This window comes from Lagopus leucura, unplaced genomic scaffold (assembly GCF_019238085.1).
Source record: "Lagopus leucura isolate 7727_CA_CO unplaced genomic scaffold, USGS_WTPT01 Super-Scaffold_100001, whole genome shotgun sequence".
Lineage (NCBI taxonomy): Eukaryota > Metazoa > Chordata > Aves > Galliformes > Phasianidae > Lagopus > Lagopus leucura.
The window spans coordinates 27676644-27695052 of NW_024962262.1; the positions used below are offsets into that span (position 1 = coordinate 27676644).

General features: G+C 39.1%; 1 protein-coding gene across 3 annotated transcripts in view; it reads right to left on the reverse strand.

The window, feature by feature from the left end:
- RBM26 (RNA binding motif protein 26) overlaps window positions 1-10487 on the reverse strand; it is a 49514-nt gene extending 39027 nt beyond the window's left edge. For 2 of the 3 annotated variants that reach the window (XM_042867084.1, XM_042867083.1), the window contains exon 1: window positions 10332-10487. In XM_042867084.1, the coding sequence (XP_042723018.1) occupies window positions 10332-10402 (71 nt within the window). In that variant the 5' untranslated portion in view covers window positions 10403-10487. The remainder of the gene's footprint in view (window positions 1-10331) is intronic. The other variant, XM_042867085.1, reaches the window with a different exon arrangement.
- Between the last annotated feature and the right edge of the window lie 7922 nt (window positions 10488-18409).

The following is an 18409-nucleotide window of genomic DNA, read 5'->3' on the forward strand; positions in this document are numbered from 1 at the left end:
TACTACTACTTCAGTAACAGTTTTAAGAAACTAATGAGGAAAGACAATTGCACTGATGCTTCCTAACTATACATTCTCTGTATCAAAAATAACTGTGAAATGAGTGAAATTAAAATATACTCAGGGGGTTGCAATGAATTTAAGTATTATATAAACACTGTTCCAGTGAATAAGACCACAATGACTGAACAGAACAGAACAGCTACTCTCAACCTACTCTACATTAAAACAAATGAAATTTCAGCATTGAGATTTAATTAAAATTCTTACTGCTGATAACTTAAATGACATGTGTTTTAGGCCCTGAAAGCACATGCTCCACAATATCATACATATCAACTACATAATTCCTTTTCTCAAAGAAGCTATCTCCAGTGCCACATCCTCCACACAAACATATCCATTAAGCAAAGGAAGCAGATCTGCCAGCATCTGTCTTAAGTAGACCCTAAGGATACCCTGGGCTCAGAATAGCGCTCTCTAACGTTAGAGGTCAAAGCTTCAAACATAACTCCCTACCCTGCAGAAAGAAGGCAACAGCAGTATTTCAAGCTGCAGAAGCAATGTGAGCTGTTAGGGGACACAGCACAATTTTCTGTATTAGCCTGCTTTGTTCATAGATATAGGAGATGGGAGTTTACAATCAGTTTCAACTCCAAAAGAATCTGCACACACAAAACCACCAAACTACACAAATTGTACACTGCCAATTGAGTAACAGGCTGCACAAAGACTGAAAATCCTTCACAAAACTTTTCCTCCAAGCATCACACCTGGTTTACCCTAGTTCAGATTTAATAACGTTTGCCTACAACAAGAATGCTGCCCAAGCACCAAGTCACCTCAGAACCAAGGCCATCACTTCATACATCAAGACTTCATACATACACTGCTAGCACATGAGCACATCACCCACCCAGACCATATGGAAGCCCACATCTAACGGCTGTCTGTCCAGTGAGGCAGCTGGCAGTGAGGGGACTCATCCAAGAGAGCCCCAAAGGGCCTGAATTCTACCACTTCTCAACTTCTGAATTTGAGAAAATTCTAAGATTATCTGACTTCCATGTCACTACACAGGATCTGCATTCCTTTCCCAGTTTAAAGCTGGATGACGCCGCAGAAAATTATAGCGCTATTTTCATTTTTTCTACCAACAGTTATAAAAGGAAAGTAATTTGGAGAGGAGGGGAAAATTTTCATGATAATCCTTTTTGTTGTTGTTGCTGTTTCTGTACTTCACAAATACTAGGTAAAATATAAGCTGAATTTTTATTTGAATTCCCACCATTTTTTTTGTAACACAAAGTTAGAATGTGTCATGACACGCGTGCATCCGTAACTACTCAGCGAACAACAGCAACAAAAAAAGGAGTTAGTCAAAAAAGTAAAAAACCACGAATGTCTGTTACTGCAGTTTATTAAATCTCCTGCTGCTAGGGTAGTGACTATAAGACAGCTTCATATTCAACTTAAAATAATTCCTTTTCCGTAAGCAGGATAGAAAACACAAACTCTTGTCTGAAAGCCATCTAGATTCCAAAAGCTCCAACACTAACACACACTACATGCATACAGTCAGTGCTTTTCTCTCCTCGTCCCTCACGGTAACCTCACAACGTCATTCCATGCACTGAACTAACTCCAAAACGCTCCCAAGAAAATATCCCCAATAAAAATGCACATTAATTTCAAAAAGACAGAATCACGTTCTCCTGTGGCACTGTTTTATAATTTGTCATCCCATACGTGGTAATACCATGTATAAACAATGCATATGTACTAAGTTCTAACATTACTATTCAGTATATAAGCACTGAAATTCCCCTATACATAAACAGGAGAGCTTACTTGCTGCTAAAGTAAAAACAAGCAATTATTTTTGGTCATTCAAAAAAAATTTTTTTGAGAAATATTAGCACAGATGAATTAGTTCATAATGCATTTTGTAGTAAATAAGATGGAGAAAATCTTTTCATAAATGAACAGCATGCTAGTTATTTCAGATACATTTACAGTATGTGTACAGTAAGTTTATAGCAAGATCTTTCCTTGTCACTGGTTTTTGGTGGGTTTTTTCCCCCCACAAGATGATGGAAAAATTATTTTGCTAGCTACATGAATTGGTGGAAGAGAGGAACAAGAGATCACTTTACAAAAAAAAAAAAAATGTTTTACTTTACAAAACAAAAAAAGTACTTTCCTGTGGATACAGTCTTCTGTTTTCTAGCTATTAAGAGTTCTGGGGGAGCGCTGCTTTCACTAAAAGCAATTCCTTCAGACTTTCTCACTAGCAACAGAATTCTGAAATACTGCATATAAAATCTCCATCCTCAGTTCTGTCAAAATCTGCCAGGTTGGATTACAGGAGGCTTGCTTGTATGCAGTATGTACATTCTCTAGTTTAACTACCTTTTCTTACAGAATGGGAGTCTTTGTGTGTAAGTACACACAATATACTTGCAGTATCTTTATTGTGCACACATGAATGTTTCATCCATTTTGAGCTAGTTTTTTCAGTCTTCCTAAGCTCTTTGACTTGTATCTTATACTCTTATAGAGGACAATGCTTTATTAAGCATTGGCTCTTAGGAAGGAAAGGCACCCATGCTGCAGCAGCTGAATATACTGTGCAATATGATGGATTCATCGTACAGCACACGGCCTTCTTATACACTAAGTTCAACATGAGGAAGTGACTGTTTAGAAAAAATACCAAAATGAGATTACTACCTACAAATATCAAATAGGTTAAGCAGCACTTCAAATTTTACAATAAATTTATACTTCGCTTACAGCATTCACTGAGTATTACACATTTTTAATTGCTAAGCTTGAACCCTTAGCTTAACCTGAATATGGTGCAGGACATCAATGACCTCAGAAAAAATCAAATACATGCAGTAGAAGTCTGACAAGTTCAGATTCAACTTCATTGTTATGCTAACATTTGGTTACTAGAAAAACATCCACATGCATTTAAACAAGCAAAATAACATTTCTCAACTTTAAATCTTCTACCCATGTTCCTTCAAGTTTTCATAGGCCTCTGCTAAACACACGACAATCACATAAATTTCTCATCTTATTATTTTTCTAAAATGAGCAAACAAAGTGAGTTCATTGGTGTAAGTAATCTGAGCCAACTGCCACTGCATCCAAGTGCCTGCTGCAATTAAATAACACAGCACATTTTCTTACGCCCACTTTCTAGGTGCATGATCTTGATCAGAAACACCAAACGTTTTTACCCCTGGCAATACTTTTCTGCAGAGACTAATACATTAGTCAAACATAGTGTGACTACTGCTTTGTGTTAGGCAACAGAGATTGCTCTAGAAATCCTGCTCTAGTAAACACTACCACCACTATTCAGGCATATATGGACAAAAACTCTTTCTAGAATTTTACATGTTCTTCAAGGAATGATCTGGATACCTCTAACCACTGGAAAAGAGTTTCAGAAAGTAAGGTCATGTTCAATCAAACATTCTGCTCCATGCAAAAGCAGGAGTTCACAGCTACAATTAAAAAAAAAAAAAAAAAAAAAAAAAAAAAAGGAAAATTTCCAAATCCATTGTTTCCGATCTCATTCAGTTTTGCTGAAATTATTCCAAATCACCATTTTAAATAAAGAAAAAGCAGCAGAAGAAAATTAAACACATAGAACTAAGTTTAAGCCACAAGATTTAAGCACTGAATATTCAAGAATGCATAACTTGGTTGAAAAAAGAGTTCCTTCTGTCTAGCCTTCCCTCCTCCCATTTCAGTTTTAATTTAAAGCTGTAAACTTCAAATTAAGATTAAATCTAATTCTTTATAATTTTTTACGCAACATTCAACCTATCAGTTTTCAATACAAATTCAGTGAGCATGTAACACATGAAAGTTGCCCATAGAGAAATGTTACTGGTGTAGTTAGCTGTACATAAACAAAATCTCTTACTAATAAAGCTTATACCGACTTAGAGTAAGACTATAGAAAAACAGCTAGAAGTAATTCAGCAAAGCTAAATCAGCAAAATACCTTTGTACATAAATATGGTATAACCATTTTTTAACACATGGAGTAGAAATATACAGTAAGTGTCTCCCCAAGTGGTAAGAAAGAATAAACAAATGTTGACTACGCTCACGATGTATTTTTCTAGGTTAGTGTGTTTAAGCAAAGTCTACTTACTCTCAGGTGACAACAGTTGGTTTTTCTATGTTCCAGAGGGAACAATCCTTAAGTGGTGTTTAACTACAGGTTACCTAATCATTTTACCCACACAACAGCACAATTTCCCAAACTGCACCTATCCAGCTGTAACCTGACAGTTTTCACAAGGTGAACACTGTTACTCACAGCAGGGGAGGAAGGTGGGGGACAACTGGGGAAGAGCGAGGAATGAGAAACTTGCATCAAGTCTCCCTGTAACCTACAGTAACAATCTAATGCCTAGAATCTCAATCTAAAGCCTAGAATCTCAATCTAAAGCTCACTTTGGAGACAGCTAGAGCACACACAACTTTTGTAAAGAGGTAAAAGCAGCTACAAGGTTTTCTTTTTGTTGTTTTTAAATGAATGTACCTTTAAATGAATGTGCAAAAAAAAAAAAAAAGGTGCTGCAAAACCTGAAACTAGTTTCTTGACAAATTTAAACTACCACACTACACTGAAACCACAAAAGCACGTCTGAAAACCTCCAGGCAGTGAACTGTCTTTCTATGAAGGAAGTAACATGTAGGTGCACGTTATTTGTTTCACCTTGATTCTCAGAAATCACAACTTTAACAATCCGGTTTTGTTGCCTAAAGATTAATATTTATACTTCTCCAGCACACAGCTCAGTCCTTGACATTAACCACGGTAGACATGACTATGTTCGAGTGCTTTGCATTTGCAGTCGTGAGTGTGTGCAGAAAAAGCTTGCCACTTGCTGGGCACCTCGTCTAAAGTAGGCATTTGATTGTTTTGCTGCAAGATTCTGTACTCAAAAAATCTGTAAAAAGCTCCAGCACTCAGAAATTCAATGAATGACAGAATCATTCCGCAAGGTCTGACGCATCTTGAGACACTTTTGATAGCCCTTTATAAGCACAGACGAATGCTGAGGAATGCAGTAGCCATCAGTGCTCTTATCCAAGATACTGATGTCATTACTGTAGTTCTAAAATATGATATCCCAATCTGACAGGCTTATACAGCTGCAACCAGCAACCAATTGCTTACAATGCCACATCCTAGACTCAAAACAGCTCTCAAAGGGTGGAACTGCTGTTAGCTTGCTGATTGTTCAGCACGTGTTCAATGCAGAAAGCAAAAATCATTGTTTTACCTGAGCCCTGTGATGCAGCCAGGGAGTTCATTTCACCAGTGGTGATGTACAGAGTAAGAACAGAGGAAGGTACAGTAAAACAAGAATAATTGCCTCGTATTTTATTTCCTGATTTCATACCCCTTCTTATAATCCCAATACTGCAACTCTGCTGCAGTACCTTTTCCAAATAAGCACAACAGTATCAGCACTCAAAGTCAGGAATATTCACCTTCCAAACACTGCAGCTCCCCACAAGTTACATGAACAACTACCAAGTTTAATAGACACAGAGGAGTGATTTCAGCAGTATAAAGTGACACAACAATTACATGCATCCATGCCCCACTTATATTCATAATACTTCACAATAAAGTGCTAACAGTAAATTAAATAAACTTTTTTTTTCTTTTTTTTTTTTTCTTTTTATGCTTTGGAACACCTTAGGAAGTTTCTGGTCAATTAAAGCTAAACCTCCTGGTGGGTTCTTAAGTCTTTCTCATAGGACAGACAGTGGACACCATGAACATTCAAAGAAATGTCAAAGACTTTCATTTCGATTTCAACTCTTCCAGTATCTTGGATCATTATCATATTCTTTACACCACTGTTAAACCTCCTTTATTCACTTTTCTTGAGCTAGTGGGAGATGACTAAATAGTAACCTACAATAATTAAGCACGATTCAAAATAATTAAGTAAGATCCTTCAGCCACAAAAGAAACGCATTGAGATTTAACAACAAAAGGATGAAAAGCACAAGCAAGCAGGAAAAGAGTGAAGGAATTGATGAATACCAGCACATTTTGTTTCCCATAAAACATTCCAATGACAAATACACTCAAAATATTCTTCAACTTGGATTTTATCTGTCAAAATAGTTTGAAGGTCACTATCATTTACAGAATTAAATGATGCAAAAAAGTCTTTCAGTTTTAATGGGGAATGCCTAAATATTGCACAAACATTCTTTCAAATTTTATTTTTATCTTCTTTGCAAGTCTGACTTCGCAACTGAACAAACGGATTCAGAAATCTAAACACAGAAAAGAGGAAAAAAGGAGCTTACTCAACTTATAAGTAAAATCCAGCAGGCCAGCAGAAGAGCTTTAATTATACTTATTTTACAGTAATAAAGTAATTAAAAACAAGATAATTTTCCACTGCAAGGAATTAGGGCAAGGGGGAGAATATTACAGTGTCTTATAAGGGCGAGGTGCTCGTGTGCAGCATTTATACAACATAACTGGCAATAAAATGAAAAAGACCTGCCTCCTTACCAATCTGCCAAGCCAGATCCTGACATTCTAGCAAGCATATATACACAGTTTATACAGGATCTAGAACAGACTTGTAGAAAAGAAATCCATCACAACAGAAATGGCCTAGCAAAGTCTTTGTTAGTACAAAACTTAGACGTAATAGACATGAGGTTATACTTCAACGTTACCTTCAAATACATTACAGGAGCCATACCATGGATGAGAAAAAATTATGTAATACTAGAAAGCAAGCACACTGCAGTCTGCAAGCAGTGAAGCCGACCACTGACACATGTATCTTCTACACAGAGCTAACTTGAGTTAAACATACAAGAGAGTTCTAGTCAAATACAAAGCAGCCACAGCACTGAAGTACTTCTACTTTGTTTACACTGCTACTACACTCACACACAGGTATCATTAATGGTTGTGTGAACGTTATGTAATTCTTGGTTAACCAAATGCATTTTTTTTTCCAAAGATATTTCCAAAACCATGCACACCAGGGAGAAAAAAAAAAAAAGGAAATAAAGGCCTGTACTTTGGAGGACTGCAGAAAGTCACTAGTGAAGTACCACCCACCCTCAAGCAGAGCTGGAACGTATATATGCTCCAGCATAGTGGCACTTGCCATTTCCGCCTTTCTGCAACACAACCCATCTTGGATAGAGCGTTGTGTGAAGGATCACCAAGGCTTTGACAAAGGCATCAGGACAATCCAGGAAGTGAATAAATAAATTCTGAAACTTATACTCTGACATACCCTCCCCCCCTCCTAACATTCTTATCTACTTCCCAGAGGCACCATGTGCATGTAACCCAACCACATCCAGTCTACGCAAACATATACACAACACTTGTTTCATTATACTTATACACATTCTGGCTTACGCTTTATAATATTTTAAAGATAAAATTTTCTAGTTAAAGGAAACAACCTTTATGGGTATTACTGCTTTCTAGTTCTGAAATAAATGCTTCAGGATTATACATGCTATAGTCTTTGCAACAAATTATACACGAAGATTAAAAAGTCCTGGATACTCTGAAGCAGACAGCTTGAAAAACAGCAGCTAACTACCCCGTTCTAGATATCTAGCCAGCAAATACAAACACATAGAGGCACGTAGAAAATTTCTTATCTTCTAAAATATTTCACACTTCACAACTATCAATACAAAAACACCACAAGGATATGATGATAGGTTTCTTAATCTAGTTGGGAAATTCACCTGCCTTTTTTGCAGCTAAAGGTTTCAGAAAGAGCCACGAGATACACACACTTGACACACTTTTGTTTAATTAAAAGGAAAAGACATGTAAGAAGTTATTTTCAGCCTAAAGTAAAGCACCTCCAGGTTACTGGTGCTTATGGTCTTTTTGTGCTAGCATAACACCTGCAGTTCTAAAGAACTAACAGTATACTAAAATCTCCCTAAAGTCAGAAGCTACAGCTACAGGCATACATTGCAGGTACCTGAGATTAGAAGTATCTCCAAGGTACCTGACTGGTGGGAAATGACAACATCTCTACACCAAATCCAATGCGCAATAAGACACAGCTGTATAGAACACAGCATAAAACTCGGGGACAGCTGAGTTTTAACAGTTCCTTCTTTCCTCCTGAACTAACAATTCAAAAAAACTCAACATCTTCCAAGTCAGTAATTACCTACCCCACAACACACTTTTCAAGCATGAGAACCATATTTGAACTGTTCACATGTTGCATTTAGCTTAACAGAAACATCCTGATGCCTTAAGCGATTAAAGACAGAATATCATAGTGATCTCAAACCCTGAAAATTTCAACTTCAGCATTGAGCTGTTGAGTATCACTAGCAGACAGCAGACAAACAGAGGAACACTGAATGCCATGATAAGAAGTTACCACTGTTCATCACTGATGAATGAAGCCTAGGGAGAGCTCCGGAACCACACTGACCCCTAGCTAAATCCTACCTGGCAAATTTTTGATGGTTTCAAATCACTCGTAAGAAATCTAAAATAAACTAGTAAAGTCAAGCTTCAGATTCTGATGTGCAATATCAAACACAGAGAAGCCAAATAAATACTCAAAAGCAGAACAATCTGATACAGACCTGTAAAATCAAAATACCCTAGTGTACATACTCAATAACAAAAGACATTTTGAAGCCAATTGAAGCTCTACTGCAACCATCATCAGCAGAATTCCAGCCTAAGATTTCACAGAATTTGACAATACTCCCAAATTGTTTGAAGCTAACATATCAATCCCCAGTAGCTGCCTAACTGAGAAGAATCATGCATGACCTATCATTTTAAACTACCACCATTTATATAGGAAAATACAAGACTTTCTGAAGTATTACCTGTTACAAACCTTCTGAACAGCATGCTCTAAAGACATATCAAACTGACCATTAACAGAAGTTTCATGCAAGAAATCGTTCAAATACTAACAAGGAACATTCTGCATCAGAAGACTATTGCCAGTAATAGGTCAGCCAGATCTATTACCACAAAACAGAGTATGCTTTGTTATTTCAGTAACACCTTATATTTACACAAGAGGAAGATTAGCTCCCCTCCTTCATAAGAAAGACACTTTTCTTTTTCCAAATAGAACTTAAAATAAAACCACGTCACAGTATTAACGATTAAATCTTTTGTATAAGTATCTTTTATATAAGTATGCACTCAGGGAAATTTGGTGCAGGCCTAATTCAAAGTCCACAGGAATTAAGTCACTTACTTCCGTGTTGTCTTACGGAAAAACGAACAACCCCTCCCCAGGTCCTGAGCCTTATTAAGGCTATTTCAACATAGGCCATACAAACTATGTGCGTACCTACGTATACTAAACTAATGCCTACGGAAGCCAGAGAGCTGATCCTCCTTTCCACCTCAATTCACAAGTGTCAGCCATGGACAAGTAACTCAAAAGAAAAGTTAACACTAGAGCTCATTATAAGCTCTGGTTATATCGACTCAAATTACGCTCAAACAACTTAATGCAGGCATGGTAGAGTGGTGTTTCATAATGCCAAGACAAGAGCTTGCCCTGATCCAAAATGTCCATAGGCATCACTCTTCCAGAACATGAAACATTTAAAACCGAGTTCCCACATTAGTGTTACCAGAATATTATCCAGTGAGGGAAAATCTGTACTGCGTGGGCTGAAGAGTCCTTATTACTAGCATGAATGCTATGCTCAGAGGCCAAGCAGGTACAGGCAAATTACTCTCTGGGCTCCTACTCCCCAGATCTCTATGTAACTGATGCAATTTTTAGCTGCAGGGGGCTACGACACAAATGTGCCAAATGTTTAAAACAACCGCGAACAATGTAGAAAACACATCACCCCCGGGTAGAAACCCCCGAGCTACATGGGAGCCCTCTGAGAACGCCAGGGTGGCAGCCGAAGCCCATTTCCCCGGCCTCCATGAGGCGAGCTGAGCGGGCCGCACATGCAGACATTACCTCCGCTCACTACAAAGGGAGGGAGCACTGGCGCTAGCGACGAACGCTGTCGCTAGGGGGAGAAGCTGCATCCTCACGAGAAGGACGGTGCTACCTCCCCGCCGAGGACCGTGCCGAGAAGCGGGGGCACGGCACAGCCCCGCGGTGCCCGATGGAGGCGGGGAAGAAGGGCGAGCCGACGGCACCTGCCGGAACGCCGTGCCGGAGCTCTGTGTTGCAGCGCTCCCCTGCCCGAGCTGCAGGCCCGCCTTTTCCAAGGGAGGATTATTCAGGAGGGAGAGAGGCAACGCCGCGGCTACTCACATGGGCTCCAACGTTTTGCTGAGCCAGGATTTCAGCGCCTCGAAGTTTTCTATGATCATTTTAACCACCATCCAGAGCGGCCCGAGCCCCGCGCCTCCCCGGCAGCAACAGCAGTACCACCAACGACGGCGGCGGGCTCTGTGCCGCCCCGCCGGCCGGGACCCCGGCTCCCGCCGCGCCTCCCCCTGCCCCCCGAGGCCGCCTCCCGGTTCGGCAGAGGCCGCTCGACAGGGGCAGGAGGCCCAGCGCCACGAAGGGGGCGGAACCAACCGAGCGGCGGCTGCTCCCCGCGGGCCCCGCTCTCGCTTCTCCTTCGCCGGGAAACGCGGCCCGGCCGCCCCGCGGCTCCCCTCTTCCTGCTCCTCGGCAGCGGCCGGCGGGCACCGAACGCAGCCCCGAAACGCGCCGCCCCCCCTCGCCCCTCAGCCGCAGAGCGAGGCAGAACGAACGGGCGAGCGAACGAGCAGGTAAGATGGCGGCGTGCCGCTGTCGCGAGCATAAGGAGTCTCGCGAGAACAGGCGGTGCGCGGAGCCTGCCGGGAGGCGGAGCCAGGTGGGGTTGCATCGCGGCGGTTGGGGGTGTGATGGCGGCGGCGGGGCTGGCCGTTGTAGTTGGCTCTGCCCGGAGCGGGTGGAGGCGGTTCTTGGCAGGAAAGAGAGCCTCCTGGGAAGCGAAGGGGGTGCTGTTATAACGAAACGTGTGTCGGAGAAAAAGAAACGTGGGAGGGTGCTTCCCCCTCCCCTATGTTGTGAATATCATAAATGTCAACGACTGGAAAGTTGCTTAAAAACACTATAAAAAAAAAAAAAAAAGATATATTTTCCAGATCGATTCATCAAAGCCCATATTCATAAACACTGTTACTAAATGCAACCCTGCAGCAGGGAGAGAGGTATTTTTAGACCTAGCAGAGCATACATCTGGGTAAAAACAGAAGCACAGGCACCATGTAAAGTGTACAGGCACCCTCACAGCATGGGATGATGCTGATCTTAGGGGTCAGATCCAAGGAAGCACCCATATCGCTTCTGCTGGCCTTGGAACAGTGCGTGCTGCCACAGCTCAGACCGAGCCAGGAGAGCTCAGGCTCTGCTCCATCTCCCTGTGGTGGTTGAGTCCCATAGAGAATGCCCACGGTGATACTGAGTTGTCCTGTGAGATACCTGAAATAGCAGTAAGTACTGCTGCTTTTTTTCAGTACCTCTCATTTGCTGAGTACTGAACAACATGGCTGATGCGATCTTATCTGCCTAGATTCAGTGGGCTTATGACAGACCAGCATCTAACCCCAGGTTGTGAGCTGTTCTGTGTGGTCATTAAGCAGAGGCAGATATTCCAAGGAAGTAGTGGACTGTCTGACTGAGAGCAGAGCAGATACAAGACTGTTGAGCTGCCGTCCTGTTTCTCATGGCTATAGGGTTTGGATAATCAAACTGACATATTGATCTGTCAATATATCAGCATCCTGATGTCCTGCCTATGTTACATGGAATTGGGATAGCAGCAGTAGCCTTGGAGTCCAGTGGTGAAGATAATAAGATATATTTGGATGCAGTAATATCAGGCTCTTGTCCTGTCTGGGGAACTTCTTCAAGATTCATCCCTATCTTCCCTCTGCTGATAGCAGCTCACCACAGACCGTTACTACCTAATTCCCCCTGAAAAAATATTTACCTCTCTTAATCTGTTACAGAACAAGGACTGTGGTATATTACAATCCTTATTTTTTTTCATGCTGCTGAGTAGAACTTGACCTCTGCAGAGAAAGTGTCAAGCATCCAACATAGCTAAATAAGCCAACACGCAAAACTATCAGTTTTTCAGGCACATCTGTGAGGTCTTTCCAGTTTCTCTGCATAGTGGAGAGTGAGCGGCAGATCCAGTCAGTAGACAAAAAGTCACCAACATGTGAAATTCTTTGGAGGCTGTTTTGTACACATAAAAAAGGCTTTGGCTTGCAATCACCAAGATGCAAGTTAATTCCCCTCGAACATATAAAAGGGTTATGAAGCTTGGATGTGATCTATCTTTGAAAGGACAGGCACATAGAAATCAGGCACTGTGATAAGAATCTGGCCCTTAACCTTTTGCAAAAGGCAGTGTCTAGTAGAAACAATTCAGGAAAACACTGTGTCAGTCTCCTTCACTATTATCTTGGTAACTACCTTTGATCCTTAAATATACAAGCCAGCAAGAAAACATTGCCTCCAATTCTTCCCTTCATAAAATGTTTGGATATAATCGTGGTTGCAAATTTGCTGTGTCTGACACCTCATTTTCTATACTGCTATCAAGCTATTCAGAAGCACACAGTTATAAATGAAATTTGTGATCCACAAACGTATTTCACAAGTACGTTTTATCTGCACTTTATCTGCATGTAACTTATGAACATTAAAATGCTGATAGAAGCATGCACTATCACCCCTCTGTGGCAATATTAACTGTAAGAAATATATTTATAGCTGCCGACATTTCCTCTTTTAGCATTTGCGGACTAAACTTTAGGACTTACAAACCAACAGAACCAACATCTTCAGAAGTGGCCACAATGTTCTGTAGCACTTTTAAATCAATTTTCATTTAATTTCATGTCAGGAATTAGAAGAAACCGAAGCGAGAAAGTATTCATTATATCTGAGAATAAAATTTCCTCTGACATGTAAGGTGGGTTCTTTATGTAAGATGGCTTCTACTTAAGACACAACATCAGAAGAATCTTAGAACTTAGAGGAGGTAGTCTTTGCTTAAACTGCAGTTGCACATGAAATCAGTGCTTTAATTTAAAAACATATTGAAAATCATATTTCATTTAATGCAACATAATAGAGAATCTGTGCAGAGGGTTAAAGTAATTATTAACTTCTCATGTTTCTGTGAGACAAATAAACTACTATTTCTCCTGTACCTATTCAGTGTAAAGTTCATAAACTGCCCAAGAGGAAAAAAAAAAAAAAAAAAAAAAGAAAATCATAAATGTCATTCCTATCTATGTAATAAAAGTCAGAAAGAAGATAGCAAGGGAAAGAATGAATTTTTGAAAAGATTGAAAAGTAGCAAATGAATAATTTAAAATACTCTTCTTAGGTTTCAACAATTGTTGAAATTTAGAAAATCAGTTCCTTTTGCTAAATGATAGTGGTACACTGTATCCTGAATATGATCTGCAGAGACCAAACACTTCTTTGGAACTAAATCACAGCTATTGCAAAATATGAAAACAGATAAATACATGCTTTGTATTAATATAGAAAGTACATTTTAACATTGATGATCTTAAAGTATAAGTAAATTGTCATGGTGATAAAGAAATACAAATCTAATGCTCCTGTTTAATCATGCGTCAGAATTACTGATTCCTACTAGCACTTTCAGTTTATAAACACATTATTAAGTTCTTTAGAGTAGTACAAATGTTTTAATGTATTATAACTCCCAAGTTCATAAGTTTATTATGTGCCTAGTTTGCATTAGTTTCATCTCTTTCATTTTTTACATCTAAAAATTATATCATGAACATTTTCACCATTTCAGCCACTTATGTTAGAGATGAATATTGCCAAGACAGAGATTTTTTTTTTTTTTTCTTTTTTGTCCCCAGTTCTTAACCAACTGATCTCCAAAGCTGTGGGGACTTTGATTATACACTATCTTTGTCAATATGTAAAGGCTGGATTTTTAAGAATTAAAGACCTTTTTTTGAAAGCTGACATTTTCTTGAACGTTCATTAATCTCATTTTAACTTATATTTTTTCTTCAAAATTTTTTTAAAACAAAGAATAGTTAATAGTTGAGAACATCTTTTTGCCAGGCCTGTCTCACTTTTGCCAGACAGTGTCTTTATCATAAATAGAATATCAATTTGTGTTTTTGTTTGATTTCTTCTATGTCGGTTTATTTTTTTAAGCTGCCAGACTGATCTACAGCATTATTAAATTCTTCAATACACACAGGTCATGCTTCACTTTATTTTCTTTTTAATAGGGAAGTGAGGTAGCATTTGCTGTTGTGTGTAGTCATTCTTTTCTGTAGAATAATATGTAATGTTACGCGTGATTCTGGTTTGGCATGGTGATCCCAACAGTTTCAGACATTAAGCCCTTAGTATCTTTCAGAAATCCAAACAAATAAAAGCACTTCAGCACTACAGGCCTTACAAGTATCTGAGTGGATGATGTGGAGGTAGAGGGTTTTATTTCCTTGCAGTGTGCCACAGCTTAGCCCCAAATCATTGGCTGAAATAGCAGGATCAATGAAATTGAATGGCATCACGTTGGCTTTATGGAAGAGAAATATTTTGTTGATCAGATTTTTAGTTTGTGCTTCCTATGAGTTTGGACTTTTGCTGTTATTTGCTATTTCAAGATGTGTAGATTCACGTTTGTAGATCTGTAGATGTATGCACTTACTATGTTCTGTTCCTTTGCCTAATTTACAAGTAGTGAATCATTTTCATGCAACTGTAGTTTTGGAATCAGCAGCTGGCTTTCTTGTGTGATGCCAATATATAGGATTCCCAGAAGAATGTATTAGTGGATATTTCTAAACATGTCTATGATCCCATCCTTCTGTATTCAAATGTGTAAGCTAGGGTCATTAGGGACAGAATGAAAATCTCTCTGTGAGTTATTATTTTTATTTTTAATTTTCCAAACTACTGAGCAAGCAGGTCTTTTAAGTATTTGTAGCTCATGTAGCATTTATCCTGAGATTACAAGACACAGAGCTGAGCACTGCTTTTTCAAACTGACATTAACACTTGTTAAACAGGTTTTCTGGAAAGCCAACGTCAGAACAAGTATTGCAGTCAAAAGTCAAATCTAGAAACTGAAAAAGAACATTTATCTTTATCACTGTTTAAATATATAGAGAGAAATTACTAATGGTGGATATTTAACAAACCTCACACTTACCAAGTCATACTACAAACTAAGTCTATATAGCGTGTTTCTAAATGGCATTGTGTTTTAAAACATGAAATGGGTCAGTTTTATATTACAAGATGCTCATGTTGTGGAGCCTCATTAGTAGCCTCATTGTACTAATATGGGGACAGCTTGCTGTGGATTGCTCCATTATGCTAATGGCATCAAAGTGAAGCTTAGCCCCTACCTCTGCTATGGAAACAATGACTGAAGAAGGGCCCAGGCTGTAATTAAGACATTGTCTGCTTCCCAAAATGAGGTTGAGCAGGAAAGGAAAGACATAGTTCGTAACTGCCCCTATGACACCAACAAGCAGAGCTTAATCTTCCAGAAGGCATCTTGATGTAGTCAGCAAGTACCAGCTGTGTCTCTATGGTCTCTGCATGAGCAAACAATTACAGGACAGAGCCACACCTGGATTTCTGCCTTCAAGTAGGGGTAAGTGGCTGCCCATATTCCTGAATTCGCTTTCAAGAACACACGCTAGATGAGCCTGGTTGAGGCAGGATGCAGCTGTGATGCTGAGGACTGGACTGTACTGTTGTTGTCTCCACATGTGCTCTGTGTGGAGTAACTCTGGAGAAGAGACACTGGCTTACTTACGTCCATCCCAAATGTCATTTCCAAATTCCTATTTTATGTGCTTACATACCAGCTGATGTTCTGACTTATTTCTGGCCATAAATGTACATTTTTGTGCCACATTTCACTACACGTGGACTGTCGACTTCTGTCTGTGCCAGATTTTGAGGTGGTATTATCTAGTGTATTTCTGTACACAAATTTAATAAACAAATAGAATGGATAGTATCCTTCGAGTGTCAGATGTTAATGGTGCATAAACCATGAGGGAAGCAAGAAAGATGTTGATTTTGCCCTTCCTACTACTTGTTGTGCTCATTCCACCTTCCTGTTAAATTCAACAGAAGTGAAGGAGAATTATTCTCTCAAATAAGTGTTTGTGCAGGATACATCACATTGGAGTTAAGACATTCCTGAGGCATGGTATGCCTTCTGCCTCTTAACTCTGTGAGGTCATGGTTGACTTGTAGTAAATGAAATAATAATCATAAGTGGCAAAATGTACATTTTCCATTTACCTTGAAACCAGTAATTTATTTTTATTTATAAATAAATGCTGGTTTCACTTAAATCCTACTGCCAGCTGCTCAGACAGACCACATGACTGATCCTATAAAGGTGGCTTCGCACCACAAATGGAAGAGCTGTGTTATTCAGCAGATTCAAAACACTGCAAAATAATTTTGAAGGCTACACCCCTATTGGAGTTGAAGATAATTCAGAGTACTTATTTTTTCTTCATAGCAGAATTCTGCATGCAGAATCCAGTGTAGCGAAGTAGTGAAATCTTACTTGTGTGAGTTCTTCCTACAGAAATACATGAGTAAATCACCCCCTAGACCGTCTTAATCTTTTTTTCTTTTATTTTTTAATTCTTTGCTTTGGGGGTGTTATTGGATTTAATGAGTAATCAATTAAGAATTAATCTACTTTCAGTATTAAAAAGGTTATTTAAATCTTATTTGTCAAGAATTTATTCAATAAACTCTATTATACTACAGTTTTCAGATTGCTCACCACAGAGATCACATTTTTGATAACATGATGGATTATTAAAAATTACTTCATTGGAGAAGAGAAGGCTGAGAGGAGACCTCATTGCAATCTCCCAGTATTTAACGGGGTTATAAAAAGGAGAGGAATCAACTTTTTACACAGTTAGACGGTAACAGGACAAGGGGCAATGGGTTTAAGCTTAAGGAGGGAAGGTTTAGACTGGATATCATGGAGGAGTTCTGCCCAGAGAAAGAGTGCTGGAACAGGCTGCCCAGAGAGGCTGTGGATGCCCTGTCACTGGAGGTGTTCAAGACCAGGTTGGATGGGGCCCTGGGCAGCCTGGTCTAGTACCAGATCTGGAGGTTGGTGGATCTGCCTGTGGCAGTGGATTGGAACTTGATGGTCCTTGGGGTCCCTTCCAACCCAAGTCATTCTATGATTCTCTGATTGCTAATACTGAGAAAATCTGTCATCCTTTGTGCAAGGCATTATTTTATTTTTCAGCTTTAGATCTTGGGAAAGAAACCAGAAAGCTTGGAAATAAAATCTATTTTGTAATGTTTCGATTTTCTGTTTGAAAGAAACAACTTTCAATTTTTTCTCTTCCCCTTTAAGGAATCCATTACAGCATGGTGTTTTAAGCTTGTATTTTCTCTGTTGCTAATGGTGAAGTTGGGATTAGTTTTAGATTGATGCCGCCACAGAGCCAGTAGAGGGAGCACAAACATTGCTTCCAGCGTTGGTGATGCTGCAGGGGCAACCTGGATTATTTCTCTAGGGAAAGCCGGATCTGTTTTTAGAGGAGATTTTTTTTAGAAAACTTTCAAAGTCTTTGTTTTACAAGATTCAGTGAAGATTAAATTAAGGAGTAGCTATTTTCAGCAATTATTATCAAACATAAAATCTATTAATAGTTTTGTAAATAGCTAGTGAATAAATGGATTCCCAATCATTGCACATTTTAGAGAGTTTTTTTGTTTTTAATTTTGTTCTGCAGCCACTGATAAAGGGGAAGGTTTTGTTTTTGTTTTTTACGAATACACTGAATGAAAATAAAATGTGTAATCTGTGTGGCAGCTTTGTGCAACTGAAGAAAGGAATTTAAATTGCTTTTATGCCTTCATTTTTGCTTAAAATGGCTTTTATATACTAAGGTATGTTATATATCGTTTTCAACTGCTACTACATACAATATATATATATATTTTTGTTGTTGTTGTTTGTTTGCAAGCTGTTTTATTTTGAGTGTGAATAACATCTGTCCTTGCTTGAGAAAACATCTGAGCTCTTCATCTCAGGAGGTTCCTTCCAGCTGCAAAGGTAGTGGCATTCTGTCATTTTCTAATAGTTGTTTAAGAAAATGTTTTTAAAAAATCCTTCCAAACACAGGTTCAGATGTGAACCATTTAAACATTATGATACAGTATGTAGAAACAGAAAAATATCTTCAGATTACCTGTTGACCTTCTCCATTAAAATACTTTCTGCAAACTCTGAATTGTACGCTTTCTGACCTGTTGTTCTTTTATGGTACTGAATAATAATGCTTTTTCTGTAGGTAGCTCCATTTGCT